The 16,195-nt window shown below is 41.2% G+C and overlaps 1 protein-coding gene across 1 annotated transcript; it reads right to left on the bottom strand.

The window, feature by feature from the left end:
• Positions 1 to 13,130: 13,130 nt before the first annotated feature.
• Positions 13,131 to 15,263, bottom strand: LOC308302035 (ribonuclease-like 3). Its single transcript, XM_080746192.1, has 2 exons — positions 15,205 to 15,263; positions 13,131 to 13,669 (listed from the first exon to the last, which is right to left on the bottom strand). The coding sequence occupies exons 1-2, from the start codon at positions 15,211 to 15,213 to the stop codon at positions 13,187 to 13,189; spliced, it is 492 nt and encodes a 163-aa protein (XP_080602318.1). The 5' UTR covers positions 15,214 to 15,263; the 3' UTR covers positions 13,131 to 13,186.
• Positions 15,264 to 16,195: the final 932 nt, after the last annotated feature.

The following is a 16,195-nucleotide window of genomic DNA, read 5'->3' as shown; positions in this document are numbered from 1 at the left end:
TCCTCTCCCCAGTGTTGAAACTCAGCAAGAAGCTCAAACAAGATGGCTGGTCTTTGTCTCTGTTCGTGGATCGCGGTTTCAATCACGTTCGGGCGCCGCTTCTCTATCGCTCCTTTCCCTGCTTCGCCGCACGTAAACGAATGGAATTGATCTCCCCTCCGCCTCGCCAAAGTAAGATCGCCGACCTCTGCAGGATGAATATGTACGCTGTGTCGAGCACTCCAGTACGTGTTGTTATCATGTGGGCTTTGTTTTTTTAAAACATGTTTGTAAATAAATGGCTTATTTCTTCGGCGCTACCTCTGTTCAGAGGGTTCTGCCGCGGCTTGCAACGTGTTAAAGACGGATAAAAGGGCAGGGGCTCAAGCCCCTTTGATGTCTGTGTGCACGTGCCTGGAGTTGAGGAAGAAAGGCAGGGCAGAGGAGGCGGGGCCTGACCTTGACACAGAGATGCTCATATTTCTCCTTTCATTTCAGAGGCCAACCTGTGACAGGCGGTTACATGAATCGTAAATGTGGTTGTCTTTAATCCACATCTCTCTCTCTCTGCACTGCAAACATACCGTCACCAAACTGTCCTTCAATCTCTCTTTCTCTCTCTCTCTCTCTCTCTCTCTCACACACACACAATGACTCACTCATTGTCGTTGTCGAGTGGAAACCTTGTATGTCCAAAACCGTTGGTTATGCATTTATCATTTAAATGATTTAAACTAGGCGTGTGCTTGTAGATCTGCTGTTTTCACTACTTTTGTGCGACGGCCTTGTACGATGAAGCAGGGCTTTACTTTGCGAAAGAACGTACAAATTTGAAACTTGGAGATAGGAGGTTTCCACCCGACGACGACACGTATGTCCTCTTGCACTCTCTCGCGTGCACACGTGCGCACAATAACAAACACACACACGACCGTTCTCACGGGCACAGAGTTATCCGAGGGCCATCACAAGGCCTACAATCACTGGGCTCTTAGGAGAGGAGATTAATCCATCACAGAGAGGGGATTATATACCCTGTTAGAGAAACAGAATGACAGAGAGAGAGAGAGAGAGAGAGAGAGAGAGAGAGAGAGAGAGAGAGAGAGAGAGAGAGAGAGGGGCACGGAGACATGGGAGGAACTGAAGGGTGTTATCATCTGGAAGAGAGGACGAAAGGGACAACGCGAGTACAGAGAGACAGAAGGGATTTACTGCCAGGAAGTTGAGAGACACAATGTGAGAGAGGGGAAGACGGAAAGAAAGACAGCAAGAGACATCACAGAGTAAACGACTGGCAGTCACTGTCAGACTCTAGACGGGTCAACAGGGAGAGAGGAGCGCAAGAAAGAAGGGACGGGTGCAGGGGTGTCGCACCAAGTCCTATGTTTCCTATGTCAGTGGTGTTCAAACCTTTTCATGTGAAGGACCCTCAAAATTATATGTATTTGGCCACGCCGCCACGGACCCCCATCTCAAAATATTTAGTTCCAGGGACCCTCCCAGAAGCAAAATCTGAGTTACAAATGTTTGCTTAAAAATATATATTCAAAGATTTGCACACACTCAGTGCCGCGCTGTGAGTTTGTATATCTGCTATGTTTCCATAATTAAAGTTATAAAATAATGAAGGCCCCTCCACCTTGGGCCCTGGTAACTCAGTCCCCCCCCCCCCCCCCCCCCCCCCTTGTGACGCCCCTGGATGGGTGACAGAAGAGAGGATTAACATGATTGAGAGCAGCGGAAATGCAGCCGTGGCCATTATAATGGGCATTATCAAGCTGATGGAGGGAGGGAGGCGAGTGGGGAATGAAGGGATCCCTCACAGGGAAAATAAGGTTTAAACAGTGCATGAAGGACACTCTGTCAAAACTCTGTCAAAGCCATTGCACATGAGCATAGTTCCGCCGATTTAAAATGACTCCAATACGGAACTAAAACTTCCTATGATTGGCCACTAGTTGCACGGTTTTCCCCCCGGCCGATCGCAAAAAGAATTGTTCTCCATTGGACCCCATTCATTTTCCCCTTTAGTTTTCTAACCTTAATTAACATTTTCATAAATACTTTATGGTTCCTATCGCTAGTTAAAAATTGCCTTTCAATCACGATTATATGCGTTTTGTGAAAATAAGGTCCCATTTATGTTAAAATTGATGATAAAGTTGCGGGGGGCGTGGCCAACTAAACTAATACCAGCCGGCTGTGTTCTTCTTCGTGTGCTGTATTTCGGGAGGCTCCGACCACATTCTCCCATGTATCCCTACGGTTGCACGTGACCGTTGGCAGACAATAGCATCCTCTGGTGCCTTTACTATCTATGATGGCAACACCCATGCCAAGGACCCATATTGTGTCATTTGCGCTGCATAGAAACCAATGGCTTCGCTGCCTTTGTCCATATCTTTTATACAGTCTATGCACATGAGTCATATTGAGGTCTACACTCAAAAACACGCTACATAACAGTACAATGTGTGTGTGTGGGGGGAGTGCCGTTGTTTCCTGTTGAGATTGGCAAATTTCACCCAGGTTTTTTCATCTCACTCACGTCTCTTTTTCTGCTGACCTCGCAATTAAATAAACAGACAATAAACACAATACAAATAGAGCAGTGATCACCCAATGATGTGCACTGCAATGTAGTTTCAAATGCACTACATTGCAGGCGTTTTTTGAGAGTGAATAAGAAGACTTGTGTAACATGTGTGATCTGGGCAGCTTGCCTCAGGAAATGTGCCAAGCTCAATAGGGAACAACGGTACATCTCACTACCTGATGTACTGTAGTGACACTTATACCTTTCCTTTCATCTTCCATCTCTATCTGACCATCATTGGTCCCCTAGCTCTGGTCCTGACGCTCTGAGAGGCGTCTGGCTAAAAGACTAAACTACTTTGCTACTTACCAAACCAAAAGTAGTTTTGCGTTGTTGAAAGTCTATTCTCCGCGGTGGGAAACCTCTCAGCACCCCACCCACTCTGTAAATTAAACTATTTTTGTCATGGAATAAAATGCACCCACCTCGAGCCACTGCAGGCACAATCTGGAAATAAGCGGCGGTCGAGTTGGACGCATTTTATTTCAAGACAAAAATAATGTATTTTGCAGAGTGGGTGGGGTGCTGAGAGACCACCACGGAGAATAGACTTTCAACAACGCAAAACTACCTTTGGTTTGGTGAGTAGTGAAGTAGTTTAGTTTATTTTGACTGAAGTTGAGCCGTCGTAGGGGCTGAGACATCCTGGTCTAGTCTTTTAGCCAGCCGCCTCTCAGAGGGTCAGTGCAGCTAACCCTCCCCATGCCCTTTTTATTGGCCATGGGGATGACTAATGTTTGCTTTTAATAAACTGTTTATCATTTCACTTAACAAGGTCATAATGAAATGGACTAATGACCAGCTGAGGTTCTGGTCTCTCTCTCTCTCTCTCTCTCTCTCTCTCTCTCTCTCTCTCTCTCTCTGAAATACAAGTAAACCAATGCAACTCAAGAGACCTAAACCTGATGAAGCATCACTTTATGGGGAGATACCTACACAGAATGTTATGCTATTACTTAATAGGTCATTTGTGTTCTCCATTCTAGACAGGCTGCCATTTATTATATCTCATTAATGAATGGATATGTATCAAATGTATTCACCTCTGTATAGCTACCATAGGCTTTAAATGAAGGCAGCTAGTAAATGGGACTCTTCACGGTTCTATTGGGCATTTGACCCCTAGAATGTCCTGTCTCAAGGTGAAGCGAAGTTAGCCCCACCCACGTGTGTTGGGTGAATGGTAAAAGGGGAGGGGATGATTATCTCCAGATAGAGTGATGTCACTTTATTGGTGTTTTTGGCCTCGAGCCTCGAGCCTTCAGAAAGAAATCCAAAATGCAAAGGGAATACATAAAATGAAATACTGTCAACCTTCTAATCTAGACACATGAAAACCAGAAAAAGTACAAAACTATGGAACCACCTCTTTAAAAACTGATTCAAAACCCATTGTTAACACTCTCCAATTGTCAAAATAATAGCAGAGTATAGCACAGTAGCAGTGAGCAAGTGTGCCAGAACTCTCCAGGCTTTTATCATGGATGACATGGCTAGTAGCTTCAAGTCACAAAAGGCAGCAAAAAGAAAAAGTATGTGTGCTTGTGTCTGTGTGATTGTACAATTGTTATAAGATATGCCTGGGCATTAGAGTGGAGGCCATGGGGTCGCCCAAACCACTAGGGTTCTTGCTGCAGTCAGCGTACAGTATTACATTATGAGATATATTGTGTGCAACATCACATTCTGGTCTGAGGGTAATGTCATGGTTTCACTAAGATGGTTATAGTCAGAGGATATTTAAAAGAAAAAGTTGAATAAATTCCTTTCATTCACCAATGTGTATAATAGTCAGAGGCCTTAGGGTTATTTCGTGCTAATCAGTCTAAAAGCGCCACATTTTGCACAGATGTAGCCCAGGGCATGCTCTAATGATTTAGCTAGGGCGCCCGAGTTGGGATACCATTAACCTTATTATGCAGGAAAAGAATACAAAAATAATCTACTTTAAGTAGCATTAAGTGCATTATAGGAGAGAGAAAAAATAAAAATCACAACCAGTGTGAAGTGAGAGGGGAGTCTCTCTCCATTTCGACATGTCGCCACTCCGAAATTGACTTCTAATTGTCGGAGTGGCGACACTCCCATGGGGGTTAAGTTTAGGGTTAGGGTTAGAGATAGGGTTAGTGTCGGAATGGAGACATGTCGGAATGGAGACATGTCGGAGTGGCGGGATGTAACCAAGTGAGCGGTGCTATTTATGATTTCATTTCATTAAGCGTCCTGCAAAGCTGGGCGTATGTACGGACACAGCCAGTTGTTGGAGCTTAGACTGACTGAATGAAAAACGGTGTAACCTAATTTTGGCCAAACATTAGTTAAACAAAGACCATTATCTGTCCTTTGGAAAATAAAAGCATAAACAATAGTTTTTTTCCCCTCTAAAGGAAAGCCAAGAATGTATAATGTTACTTCTGAGTAGGCCTACATTACTACATACTCCTCCTCAGAGTGTGTACGTGCGTGCGTGCGTGTGTGCGTGCGTGCCACTGATTGTGTCCAGGGCCTGAGAGGCTGCCAAGACATCTTGACTGGTGAGAACAGATGGTAGTCGGCCCTGTTGTGTGTGTCTGTGCGTGTGTTACAGTGAAAGTCAATTGTGTTTAAGTGGGTGAGAGGATGAAAGTACATCATGCACAATGCTCTGTGTGTGTGTGTGTGTGTGTGTGTGTGTGTGTGTGTGTGTGTGTGTGTGTGTGTGTGTGTGTGTGTGTGTGTGTGTGTGTGTGTGTGGACAGCAACAACAGTCATAGTGAGGTGCATCTTCCAAAAACAACTTCACACTTCATCTCTCTCTCACACCATGCTGAGACCAGTCTGAACTGCAGCAAAGCCTGAAATTACCACCTCTCCTCCACGACACTGCTGTCCTCTATGGTCTAACACACACACACGCACACGCACACACACACACACACACACACACACACACACACACACACACACACACACACACACACACACACACCCACCCACCCACCCACGGGAAAGGCGTGTTCAGAAATATAGAAGGACCAGAGATTTTTAGGACAGAGTGCATTGGCAAACACCTTGCATTCATGAATCACCGCATTCTATAGATCACCGTTTCCCAAACAATTCTAATGGGTCACAACTTGTGTAAATTAAATAAAAAGATATGACTTTTCCGTTTGGATGTATGGGACGTCAAGGCCAGAAAGTCGTCTCTTGCCACTCAGTCTGCGTTACCGTTTACAGTTTATGCATTTGGCAGACGCTTTTAATCCAAAGCGACTTAAGCAGGTAATACTGTCTAATACATCAATATAATAAGCAAGATAATATGTCAGTAAATCAACAACAATACAGAAAATGCATAGGGATATCAATCTAGAAATAAATAATAATAACATAGGTAGACCACGCACCTAATCTTCTAAGGTGCGTGAGAGTAATAAGCAGGGAGTTTATTCCACTTCCCACATAACTGATAACTATGATGATGTCACGTGCATACAATCAATCAATCAATCAATCAATCAATCAATCAGCTGTAATGCTTCTACCATACTGTATGTGCATATTATGACAATGAACAATAAAGGATCCATACATTTCAGACAAGTACATTTCAGACTGACGTGTTTTAAAACGAGGAGAGGCGGATTTTGAATGATCTCAAATGACAACAGAAATACCAGTGGTCAAGCATGTCCACAGTATTGCATAAAACCCATTTCATTAAACTGTCTTGACACCCGTGGAGAATGTGCAGAGATGGAACAGATATGAAAAGGAAGATTCTCATGGATAAACACTAAGGTCCTCTGGCTGGAAGACTTCAGACAACTGCCATGGAATGTGGGATCTGGTTGTCATGGAGCTGCTAGTGCAGCACAACAACAATAAAGGTGTACTCTTTTAGGCCTAGAATTATTGAATGCAAAAAGTCGTGAAAATGTGTGCAAATCTTTGAATATGTGTATTTTCAAAGCGAACGTTTGTAACTCAAATTTTCCCTGGAACTAGATATTTTGAGATGGGGGTCCGTGGCCAAATAAATATCATTTTGGGGGTCCTTCACATGAAAAGGTTTGAGCACCACTGACATAGTCTCTCAAGAACAGACTAACTGAGCTCCATTTAAGTGAAAAGGACCTTTTCTTTGACGATGGCTGGCCATCAAGGGTGTAACGATACATTTTAATAGCAATTCGATACATATCACGATACATGGTTGACGATACGATACATGAATGATATTGGTTCATTCATGGCGACACAATACGATTCGATTCAATGACTTAAAATCGATATAGTAACTATTTATCAAAGAAATTAAATCTGTGTGAAAGGTGTGGATAGTGCAGGTTTTTAAGGGAAACATGTATTATTATGGATATAAATAAGTAAACACAGTGATTATCTGCCAAATACATGGTCATTGTATGTTGACAAACCTGCACCTTGACATGAACCCAGAGATTACACACATTTATCGATAGACCAGTGCAGCTATATGGAAAGGAAAAGTAATTAAACCCCTACTTTAAAATTTTTCTTCTTAAAAATGCTAAATACAATGCACAAGAAGGTAGTATCGATACAATCGATTCTTTGCACTGCCGATACGATACGATACAAAATAAAACGATACGATTCGATTTTAGCTGTTTTCATTTCGATATACTTCGTTTTTTTAAGTTGAAAACGATATTTCGATACAGTTACTATATTGTTACACCCCTACTGGCCATTGCACATAATGTGTAAAGCGTAAAATGCTTTTATTCATGTTAATATGAGCAAAGTGTGTAAGAATAAACTGTTCTTTTACACTTCCTGACAATTCATGATTGTAACAGTGGATGCTTTATGTTGTCTAGTAATAGTTTCATATTATCATCTTTACTCCAGCATGCAGTTATTACTACAGCATCTGAAAGACATATCTCTGCTGTCGGGCCGAAACCCAACTCCAAAAGGTTCATTTTCGGGAAAATGAGCTTAAGTGGAGTTAGGAGGTTTTGACCGAAGGGCTTTTTATTACTTTTCATTGGTTCAATATTATTTTAACCAACACACAGACGTAAAGGGAGTTCAATAGCACATATTTATGAAAAAAGATAGGGCCAATCGGGTGGAGTTAGCTGGTTTGGCAGAAAGTGTGGAGTTAGGAGGTTTTGTCCCAAGCACGTTTTACTACTTTCCATTGGTTCAATATTATTTTAAAGGGTGTTCAATACAATAGCCCTGATTTATGCCAAAAATAAATAAAAAACCTCAAAAATGGAGTTAAGAGGTTTTGGCCAGACAGTGACGAATTATGCTTTAATCAGCTTGTTTGTCACGTCATTATGTCTCACATTATATTTCGGAGGAGAAACTTGTTCTTATAAGAGCGAGAGGAAAGGGGAGAGGGATGGCTAGTGGGTGCCGTTTCTGCGTGGTCCGAGTGCATACGTTTCTCCTGTTCTGTTTTCAACAGCAACCACTAAACCAGTGACTTCCAGGAAAGTCTGGATAGCAACCGAGGATGTTTGGTGACACTGGAGGGACAGACCTCCAGGAAAGACGTGGTGGGTGTATTATAATTATATAACAACCTCGTGCACAGCACTGGTAAAAGGGCACCAACTCAAGCTACAGAGAACAATACAGATACCACAAGAGATGTGAGACTCAATACAGACATAATGGTAATGGTCAGGCATTTATCTGGCCGTTGCCATGTACTGTATACTTCTAGAGCACTAAAGACTCACCATTCATGTATGTGGTATTAGTGACCTCTGGCGGTTGTATAGTGCTATTGTGCATGTATGCACTTCTACAATCATGCATTGCCCACACTGCACAACACCAACAAACTAATTCATACGTTGCAAAATATTGTAATAGTGACAGACTTGCACAAAACAATGCAAATATATTTCGTTAGGCACTTCTGTTAACAACCTATTATATAAACCTCTATGTGCAAAAAAAAGAAAAGAAAAAGAAGTGTCTTGTCTGGCTAAAGGCCCATTCCCACTGGGCCAGATAACAGATATCTGGAGATATTTCTCCAGATATTTTTCCATGCAAAGTGGATGGTAGATACAGATAAAAAATAAGTCTACCACAGATATTTGCCACAGATACTTTTATCTGTGGCAAATATATTTTTTATCTGTATCTACCATCCACTTTGCATGGAAAAATATCTGGAGAAATATCTCCAGATATCTGTTATCTGGCCCAGTGGGAATGGGCCTTAAGCGTGGCTATAGGCCTAATGGCTACTTTTCACTAGTTTGGGTTCTAGCCAGGGTTCCGGTGGCAAAACCTCTCTCTCTGCTTCTCGACCTGAAAAGTTTGGCAAGCAACCAACCACTGAGCAAGTTAAGAAACATAGGCCTACTGGCCAAAGCATTTCATCTGGCATATAAAGTAGCCTATGACGTTTTATATGTTGCAAAACACCCGAGAGCCGAGACAATAAAAACTCACATCTGTGCATGTAAATCAAGCACACAACTAACATAAGAGACAAGCTGCTCTGTGCATGGTCAACATGAGTGCATGTCAAAAATCCTTTCACTCCAAATAAACTGCAGAATGAACGATGATATATTGACTGACAGTGCAAATTTGGAGCATCAAGAGGTTCAGTTTCAGTCTGAGTGAGAGATAATGACAGGAAGCACTGGAGAAATCTACCTGTCCTTGAAGCTGAAGCCCAGGAGCTGGAGCCATTTTGATCTGGATTTGGACCCTTCACAGGTGTTACCAATGATACGGATTGAGGTGGGTGTGATCCATTCAAGGTCTGCAGACATGAGATGGTAGGTGGCGTAGGCCTACTACTGCTACCGTTGTGCATGCTGCTAAGCACCTCCACATTAGTCGTTGCTTAGTATTTGAATCTGTTCTTCTGAAAGCCATATTAAAGCTATATTGTATGATGAGGAAGATGATGTCATGCACATAATAGGCTACTTGTTAAAGGGACCCCCCAAATGACTTTTTTTTCCTATTGATTAGGCCCTACTCAGAATACTCACTGATAAGATAATTGATTAAAATGTTCCTGTTGTTAGGATTAACACGGTATAGATATCATTTTCAGTGTTAAACGTCAATGCCATACTGTGTTAGGACAAATGAGTAATCCTCGCAATGAGATCTGTCCGCTGCAGGTCACAATGCCCAGGATACAGGATAACAAAATGATATTACCAAGCCATGATATCTGGCCTTGCTACTGGGGCCAACAACACGAAAACATCTCCTGATACCTTGTTATGCTTAATTGTCCAATCAGAATGTGACTAATGTATTCTGTAACTCCATATATCTGTGAAATCATTATGCTTTGTACTGAGAGATACTATGGGTGAAAATGCTCTACTGTAGGCCTACTTGTACAGTACAATTTGAACTCTGACTATATTTTCAATACAACTAACAGAAAACCCATATTCCCCGGTGTGGTCTCCCTTTATTGTGTCTTCAAATCAATATGGGATATTCATTGACACTGACAAACTGTGGTTTTACTCTGTGGGTGGAAACGTCTTCTGGAAAAGGAATTACAAATATGGGAATTAAACCAAAATCCCATCACTCACCCCATCGAGACTTGAATTCATGAATATCTTTTTGTTTTTTTGTCACATTCCTAAGCCAATAATTTGGCTTACAGTAGGAACTCTTTGTGTCTCCATAGGGAACAAAGCACAATCCTTGTGACCTGACCTCCATAGAGAACCACTGCTTATCATTAAAAAAATATATAGACCTATATGTTTAGGTTTTTGAAGTTGATAAGTGTTGATGATCAGATAGTTTGGGCGAAGAGCAGGACCAATGTCCGCTGGCCTTCGCGCCGCTTGCAGTGTCGTGGACAATCGAGCGGCTCCGCCTGGAGCTCGGGTGTCATTTCCAATAACGCGGCCCCTCTACCTTTATGTTACTGCCATCTTGTGGTTATATTTAAATGTTGCTCCGTGAAATGACAGAAATGACAGGGCTTCATAGTTCATATGTGTTATGTTCTGTACTTAATAACTTTACTTGAACTTGGTAGGATTCCAAATCATCAAGTATTATTGTCAAATATCCTCCAGACGTTTTGAACACATTCAAAACCCTTTTATAACCAGTTTTCTGCTGTGATTTTCAACTGATAGCTGTTTGTCGTGCTTAGTTCAGTTTTCGTTTAAGGAAAGACCTTGGCCCCTATGGCCTGTGAATACATTAGTAACCTAAAAGATCCAAATAAACAAGGGTAGCATGTTTGTTCTAGCCACCTGTTTGGGACTTTTCAATTTCAGTGTGAATAAAATATTTCTGTCAGTGAAACAAAAAAAACGAAAAAAAAACATAACTTCTATGCAAGAAGCATGCCATAAAATATACTATATTTCCAACTATATATGGAGGCTAATTCTTGTACTCAATCTTCTCTCTCTGCTTTACTTTTTGCCCCCTTACCAACTAAGTATTCCCAACACACCAATAACCCGGTAGTCCTCTCTTCATTAAAAATCTGGAACCAAATCCGACAACATTTTGCTTTTAAGTCCCCCTCGGTTCTTATCCCTATTTGTAACAACCATTTGTTTCTACCTTCCACTCTGGACACAACCTACACCAGGTGGAAGGAGAAGGGCTTAGTTTCCTTCAGGGATCTATATATTGAAGGGATTTTCGGTTCTTTGGGGGATATCGCTACTACTTACAACATACAAAATTTCGGTATGCTCAGATTTTTCCAACTACGCAACTTCGCTAATACCCACTTCACACCCTTTCCAGCTCTACCTAGAAAAAATATCATAGAGACTGTATGAGCCCCCCAGATTCGCTAAATAACATTTCCTCAATTTACAGTACCCTTATCTCCTCCCAAGCATCCTCACTTCTTGTTTTGAAGGACACTTGGGGGAGTGAACTTGAGATGGAACTGGGGGAGGATTGGTGGAGTGAAGTGTTATATAGAATAAACTTTTCATGTATATGCGCCCGTATGTGTTTAATTCAATTTAAGGTAGTTCATAGGCTTCACTACACTAGGGCCAAGCTTAGCAGAATGTTCACAGATACAACAGACTCCTGCAACAGATGTCATCACTCCCCTGCAGATCACACACACACATTTTTCTCCTGCTCAAAGCTTTCTTCCTTTTGGACGTCCTTTTTTGATACCATCTCTGTGGTACTTGGTTTTTCGGTTCCTCCCTGTCCATTGATTGCTATTTTTGGTGTGTCTCCTGTCCTGGGCAGATTTAATAGGCATCAGAAAGATCTGGTTGCATTCGCTTCCCTTATTGCTAGACGTCGCATATTGCTGCAATGGAATAGTCCTTGTCCCCCTCCAACAACATCTTGGTTAAAAGACCTGACATCATTTCTTCATTTAGAGAAAATTAAATTCACAATTAGAGGCTCCTTGATTGGGTTCCATCGAACATGGGACCCACTTCTATCACACATTAACTCTATGACCTCCATTGATTAAAACGCATTTTCCAATATTATAATTTTTTTCTTTTCCCTTTCCTTTTATTACATTACCACCTTTACTTTTAACTTATCTTAATTTCATTTATATTTCATTGGTACACAATTGTGTTTAATCAATTTTTCTCTCCTCAGGGCTGTGGGTGGGCGGGCGGGTGGTTGGGTAGATGTTATGTTGTCCAGTATGTCGTACTACTCGTATTGTTTTTGTCTGCGTCCATGTATGTCTTGGACATTGTTTTAAAAAAATGACAAAACTCAATAAAAAGTTATAAAAAAAAAAATATTTCCAACTAAAAACAAGACAATAGAAGGGAGAATAACATTTTCAATCAATAAAACGATCTAATTCTCAACTATGAGAGACTTTTGCTGTCGATATTTGTAAAGGGTATTCATTTTAGCCCAGATGCTGTTGCTGAAAACTTTGTATAAATGTACAACTTTTCACCCCCTACATTAATACACTAATTTGTCTTTGAAAGTGTCTTGCAAAAGTAGAGAAAGTTGATGTTTTACAAGCTCACAAAATGTGTTAATATGATGTGGTGAACTTGTAGATCTGCCATTTTTGAAAAAGTTTGAAAGTGAAAGTGTTTGTAGTCTGTTGCTATAAATAATTAACAAAGTATTAGCCAGAGCTGGTGACTAAATATTAACTACATTGGTCCATTAAGCAGGTTCTTTTTTTTCCATTTCTTTAAATAATGGTTTTAGACATACATGGTTTATGCCTGACAACAACATTTAACATTTCCAGATATAAAATCAATGTATTTCATTGCGTTTTATTATAATTGTATGATAATCATAGATGTGTGTGACTATATTTCCCTTCTTGCAATTGTCTCTAACTTGGCAAGAATGTGAGCACTCGTATGTGAAAATAAAAGGCACACATTCTGCAAGCAAATCATGCAAGTGCAATGGAGAAAAATGCAAATACCAAAAGTTTTAAAGGCTTATTAAATACACAAACTTATGACAGGGTGGTTAGTGTATGACAGATGGATGAGGGTGCAGCTTGATAAACTTAATCACTCCAAATACCATAATGGGGGAGGGGGGATTCATAAAATGAAGAAAACACAATGCAAAGTAATTTTTATTTAATTCAAGATGCAGCTTGGTTAGCAGAAGCACCTAATTATTCAATACTAAGATGTCTCTTTCAAAGTGCACAGGGTATCCTTCCTCACATGCTATGGCGATGTACCTGGCTTGGCGCGGGTTCTTGGTGGTGTACCGACATGGCTTGGCGTTATTCATATTTCTCAGCTCACAAGTCACAATGACAAAGGGCTGGGTGCTCTTCCTCAGAACCTTTCTCTCGTGTGGGTATGGCACTCCACCACGCCCACAGATGCTCTTGATGGTGGTGTCGGGGTCGTTTACACGGATGAAGGTGTTGGTGGCCTTGCACTCATTATTGTTGTTGCCCGTGTAGATGTCCCTGTCTCGTATCGCACGGTCACAGTCGATTGGGAAAGTACCGTGGAAGACGTGCTGATTTTTGAACTTTCCATATCTCTGGCGCACTGATTCTGTCTGAGACTGAGAGTGCACTGTGGTGCTGAGTAGTGCCAGGAGCAGGCATGGAACGTAAGCCCTCATCATCATGATTCCCTGTGGTCAGTGTTGGAGAGAAACCCCTATGGTCAGTGTTGGACAGCAACAAAGTACATTTGCTTGATGAGTAGTAGTGACCGACTGGTACGATACCGATTCTAGAGAGGGGGGCCATCACCGATACCGATACGATACCGATATACTGTATACATAAACTCAGCACAAAAAGACAGGAAACCTGACTTCAGTCCATTATATCTCCCCTTTAATAATGGTGTTACAAAGTGTAAACATGGCCAATAATATGTGTTGTTTTTTTCTTTTCCTTATTACTATGGGAGAGTGCAATCATTCAATGAAACGAGCAATCAATCAATCAACCAATCAATCAATCAATCAATCAATCAATCAACAAAGGTGAACACCAAAAGAACTGTATTGCAGGCCTGCCAGGCCATTTTGACCATTTTTGGAGGGGCACTACCCACATGTTTGGCTGTGTTGCTCATTCCATGAATGCCAGATCCTTACAAGCTGTACCTTGTTGTAAAGGTGACAAATCAATGATAACAATGATATCAAACACAATACCATTTGGCATAATTAAAGGGGGAATATAATGGACCGAATGTTGGGAAGTTTTGGGTCGGCGCTACCCACACGTTTGGCTGTGGTGCTCATTCCATGAATGCCCGATGCTTACAAGTTGTACCTCGTTGTAAAGGTGACGAATCAACGATAAACATGATATATTACATACATACAAATTGGTGGTATTAAAGGGGAGATATAATGGACCGAAGTAAAGTTTCCTCCAGTGACCGAAACTTACAAAAATACATTAACCACAGAATTTCAGATTTCAGAAATAGTGAAAATATCCGATCTACAAGACTTAAGTCAGTGACCTGTTGTGAGCTTGTCGGCTTATACTGCGATCCCTTATTTTCATTTTTTTTTCTTTGAAAACTTCTTTAGAATGTCAATTCATGTCAGAACAAGCCTAGCTAAGAGGTAAAATATATATTATTTGAGTACCTGAGACGAAAAACAGTCCATATTTTACAATTTTGAATATAGATATCTTTTTGATTTACCAGACTGTAAACCACAAGCTAGAAGTTTTTAATCTGTTAAATTATTAATGCACTCCCCCCTCTTTTTGTTGAATTAGATTTGTTTTCTTAACTCATATATTAGGAATTATAATGGAAAGTGGAAAAACAGTATATCTCCAACAGTTTGGGGAACAACAGTATAAGTCCGTACAAGCAATATTCAGCAGACAAAGGGAGCAGATAACATTAAAACCGACAATTGAACAAAATGAGGGGGGATTGCATTAACAATTTAACAGATTAATATGGACTTAGACTGTTATTCGTCTCAGGTACTCATTTAATGAACACTATCTGTCTGAGACTGTGATTGTAAAAAAAAAAAAAGGAAAAAAGAAAAGACATTCAGCATAATTAAGTGTGTTGCTGTTATTACAGCAACTTTACTTACTCACATTTGCTTTTTACAATTGAGCAATTTCTTATGTTGGCAATTTACACACAAATACTATGGATAAAGACAGGGATATTTACCTGGGTCATGTAGTGCTGATCAGTGAAATGCAACTGTGCTTTGGCGTTTTATAGGATTGGAGTTGAACCAGGGACGTGCTGGCCATTGGGAAAAGCGGGACAACTCCCGAACGGCCGGTTCATTCCCGGCCGGTCCAGGCCGGCCATTAGGGAAAAAAAATCAAATAAAATGTCGGCCTTCGTTCCATTTTGGGGGCTGGGCGGCGAACAAAGTAAATCGTCACTGTCGGGCAGAAACCTTGTATCTCCAAGTTTCAAATTTATATATTTTTTTTTCGCAAAGCAAAGCCCTGCTTCAACATACAAGGCCGTAGCACAAAAGTAGTGAAAACAGCAGATCTACAATCACACAACGCCTCGCGGTGCCAGGCGTTGTGTGCTTGTAGATAGGCTGTTTTCACTAGTTTAAATCATTTACAAAATGATAAATACAAAACGGTTTTGGACATACAAGGTTTCCACCCGACAACAACGAAATATAACATGTAATTGGCCCACTGGCTTGTCACTTGTCATGATCTTAAATGGCAAATCTTTGAGTAGCAGCAGCGCTATAGAGATAGATCTCTCTCTATAGCACGCAATGAGGGCCTCTCCAACTCTTTTTTCCCGGGCTGAATCAGGGGCCCAGCATGTCCCTGAGTTGAACTTGGGTTCCTTGACCTATACTGGCACAGCTGTGTGCGTTGGAACTGACATTGCAATCTGTTTTTAGTCAAAGTTGAACATACTAGTTTCAGTATGACTGGCTTGTGATGATTCTGTACTGAGACACTGTTGATCAGATGACCAAGCTGGCCGTGACCTTTGCTCATCTGAGTTTCGTTGTTACAGGCATGATGGTAATACTCTCTCTCTCTCTCTCTCTCTTCATGTTTGCCATCCTCTTACTGTTAGAGGATGGCAAACATGGCCTCTGAAGCATGATTTCTACTTCTTGTAAATCTGGCATTCACGGCTTGCGACACAGTCGTATGGTGGACCATAAACT

Source organism: Nannobrachium achirus (assembly GCF_963921795.1).
Source record: "Nannobrachium achirus genome assembly, chromosome: 17".
NCBI classification, from domain to species: Eukaryota; Metazoa; Chordata; class Actinopteri; order Myctophiformes; family Myctophidae; genus Nannobrachium; species Nannobrachium achirus.
The sequence above is the reverse complement of the archived record's forward strand: the minus strand, read 5'-3'. Positions and strand labels throughout refer to the sequence as shown.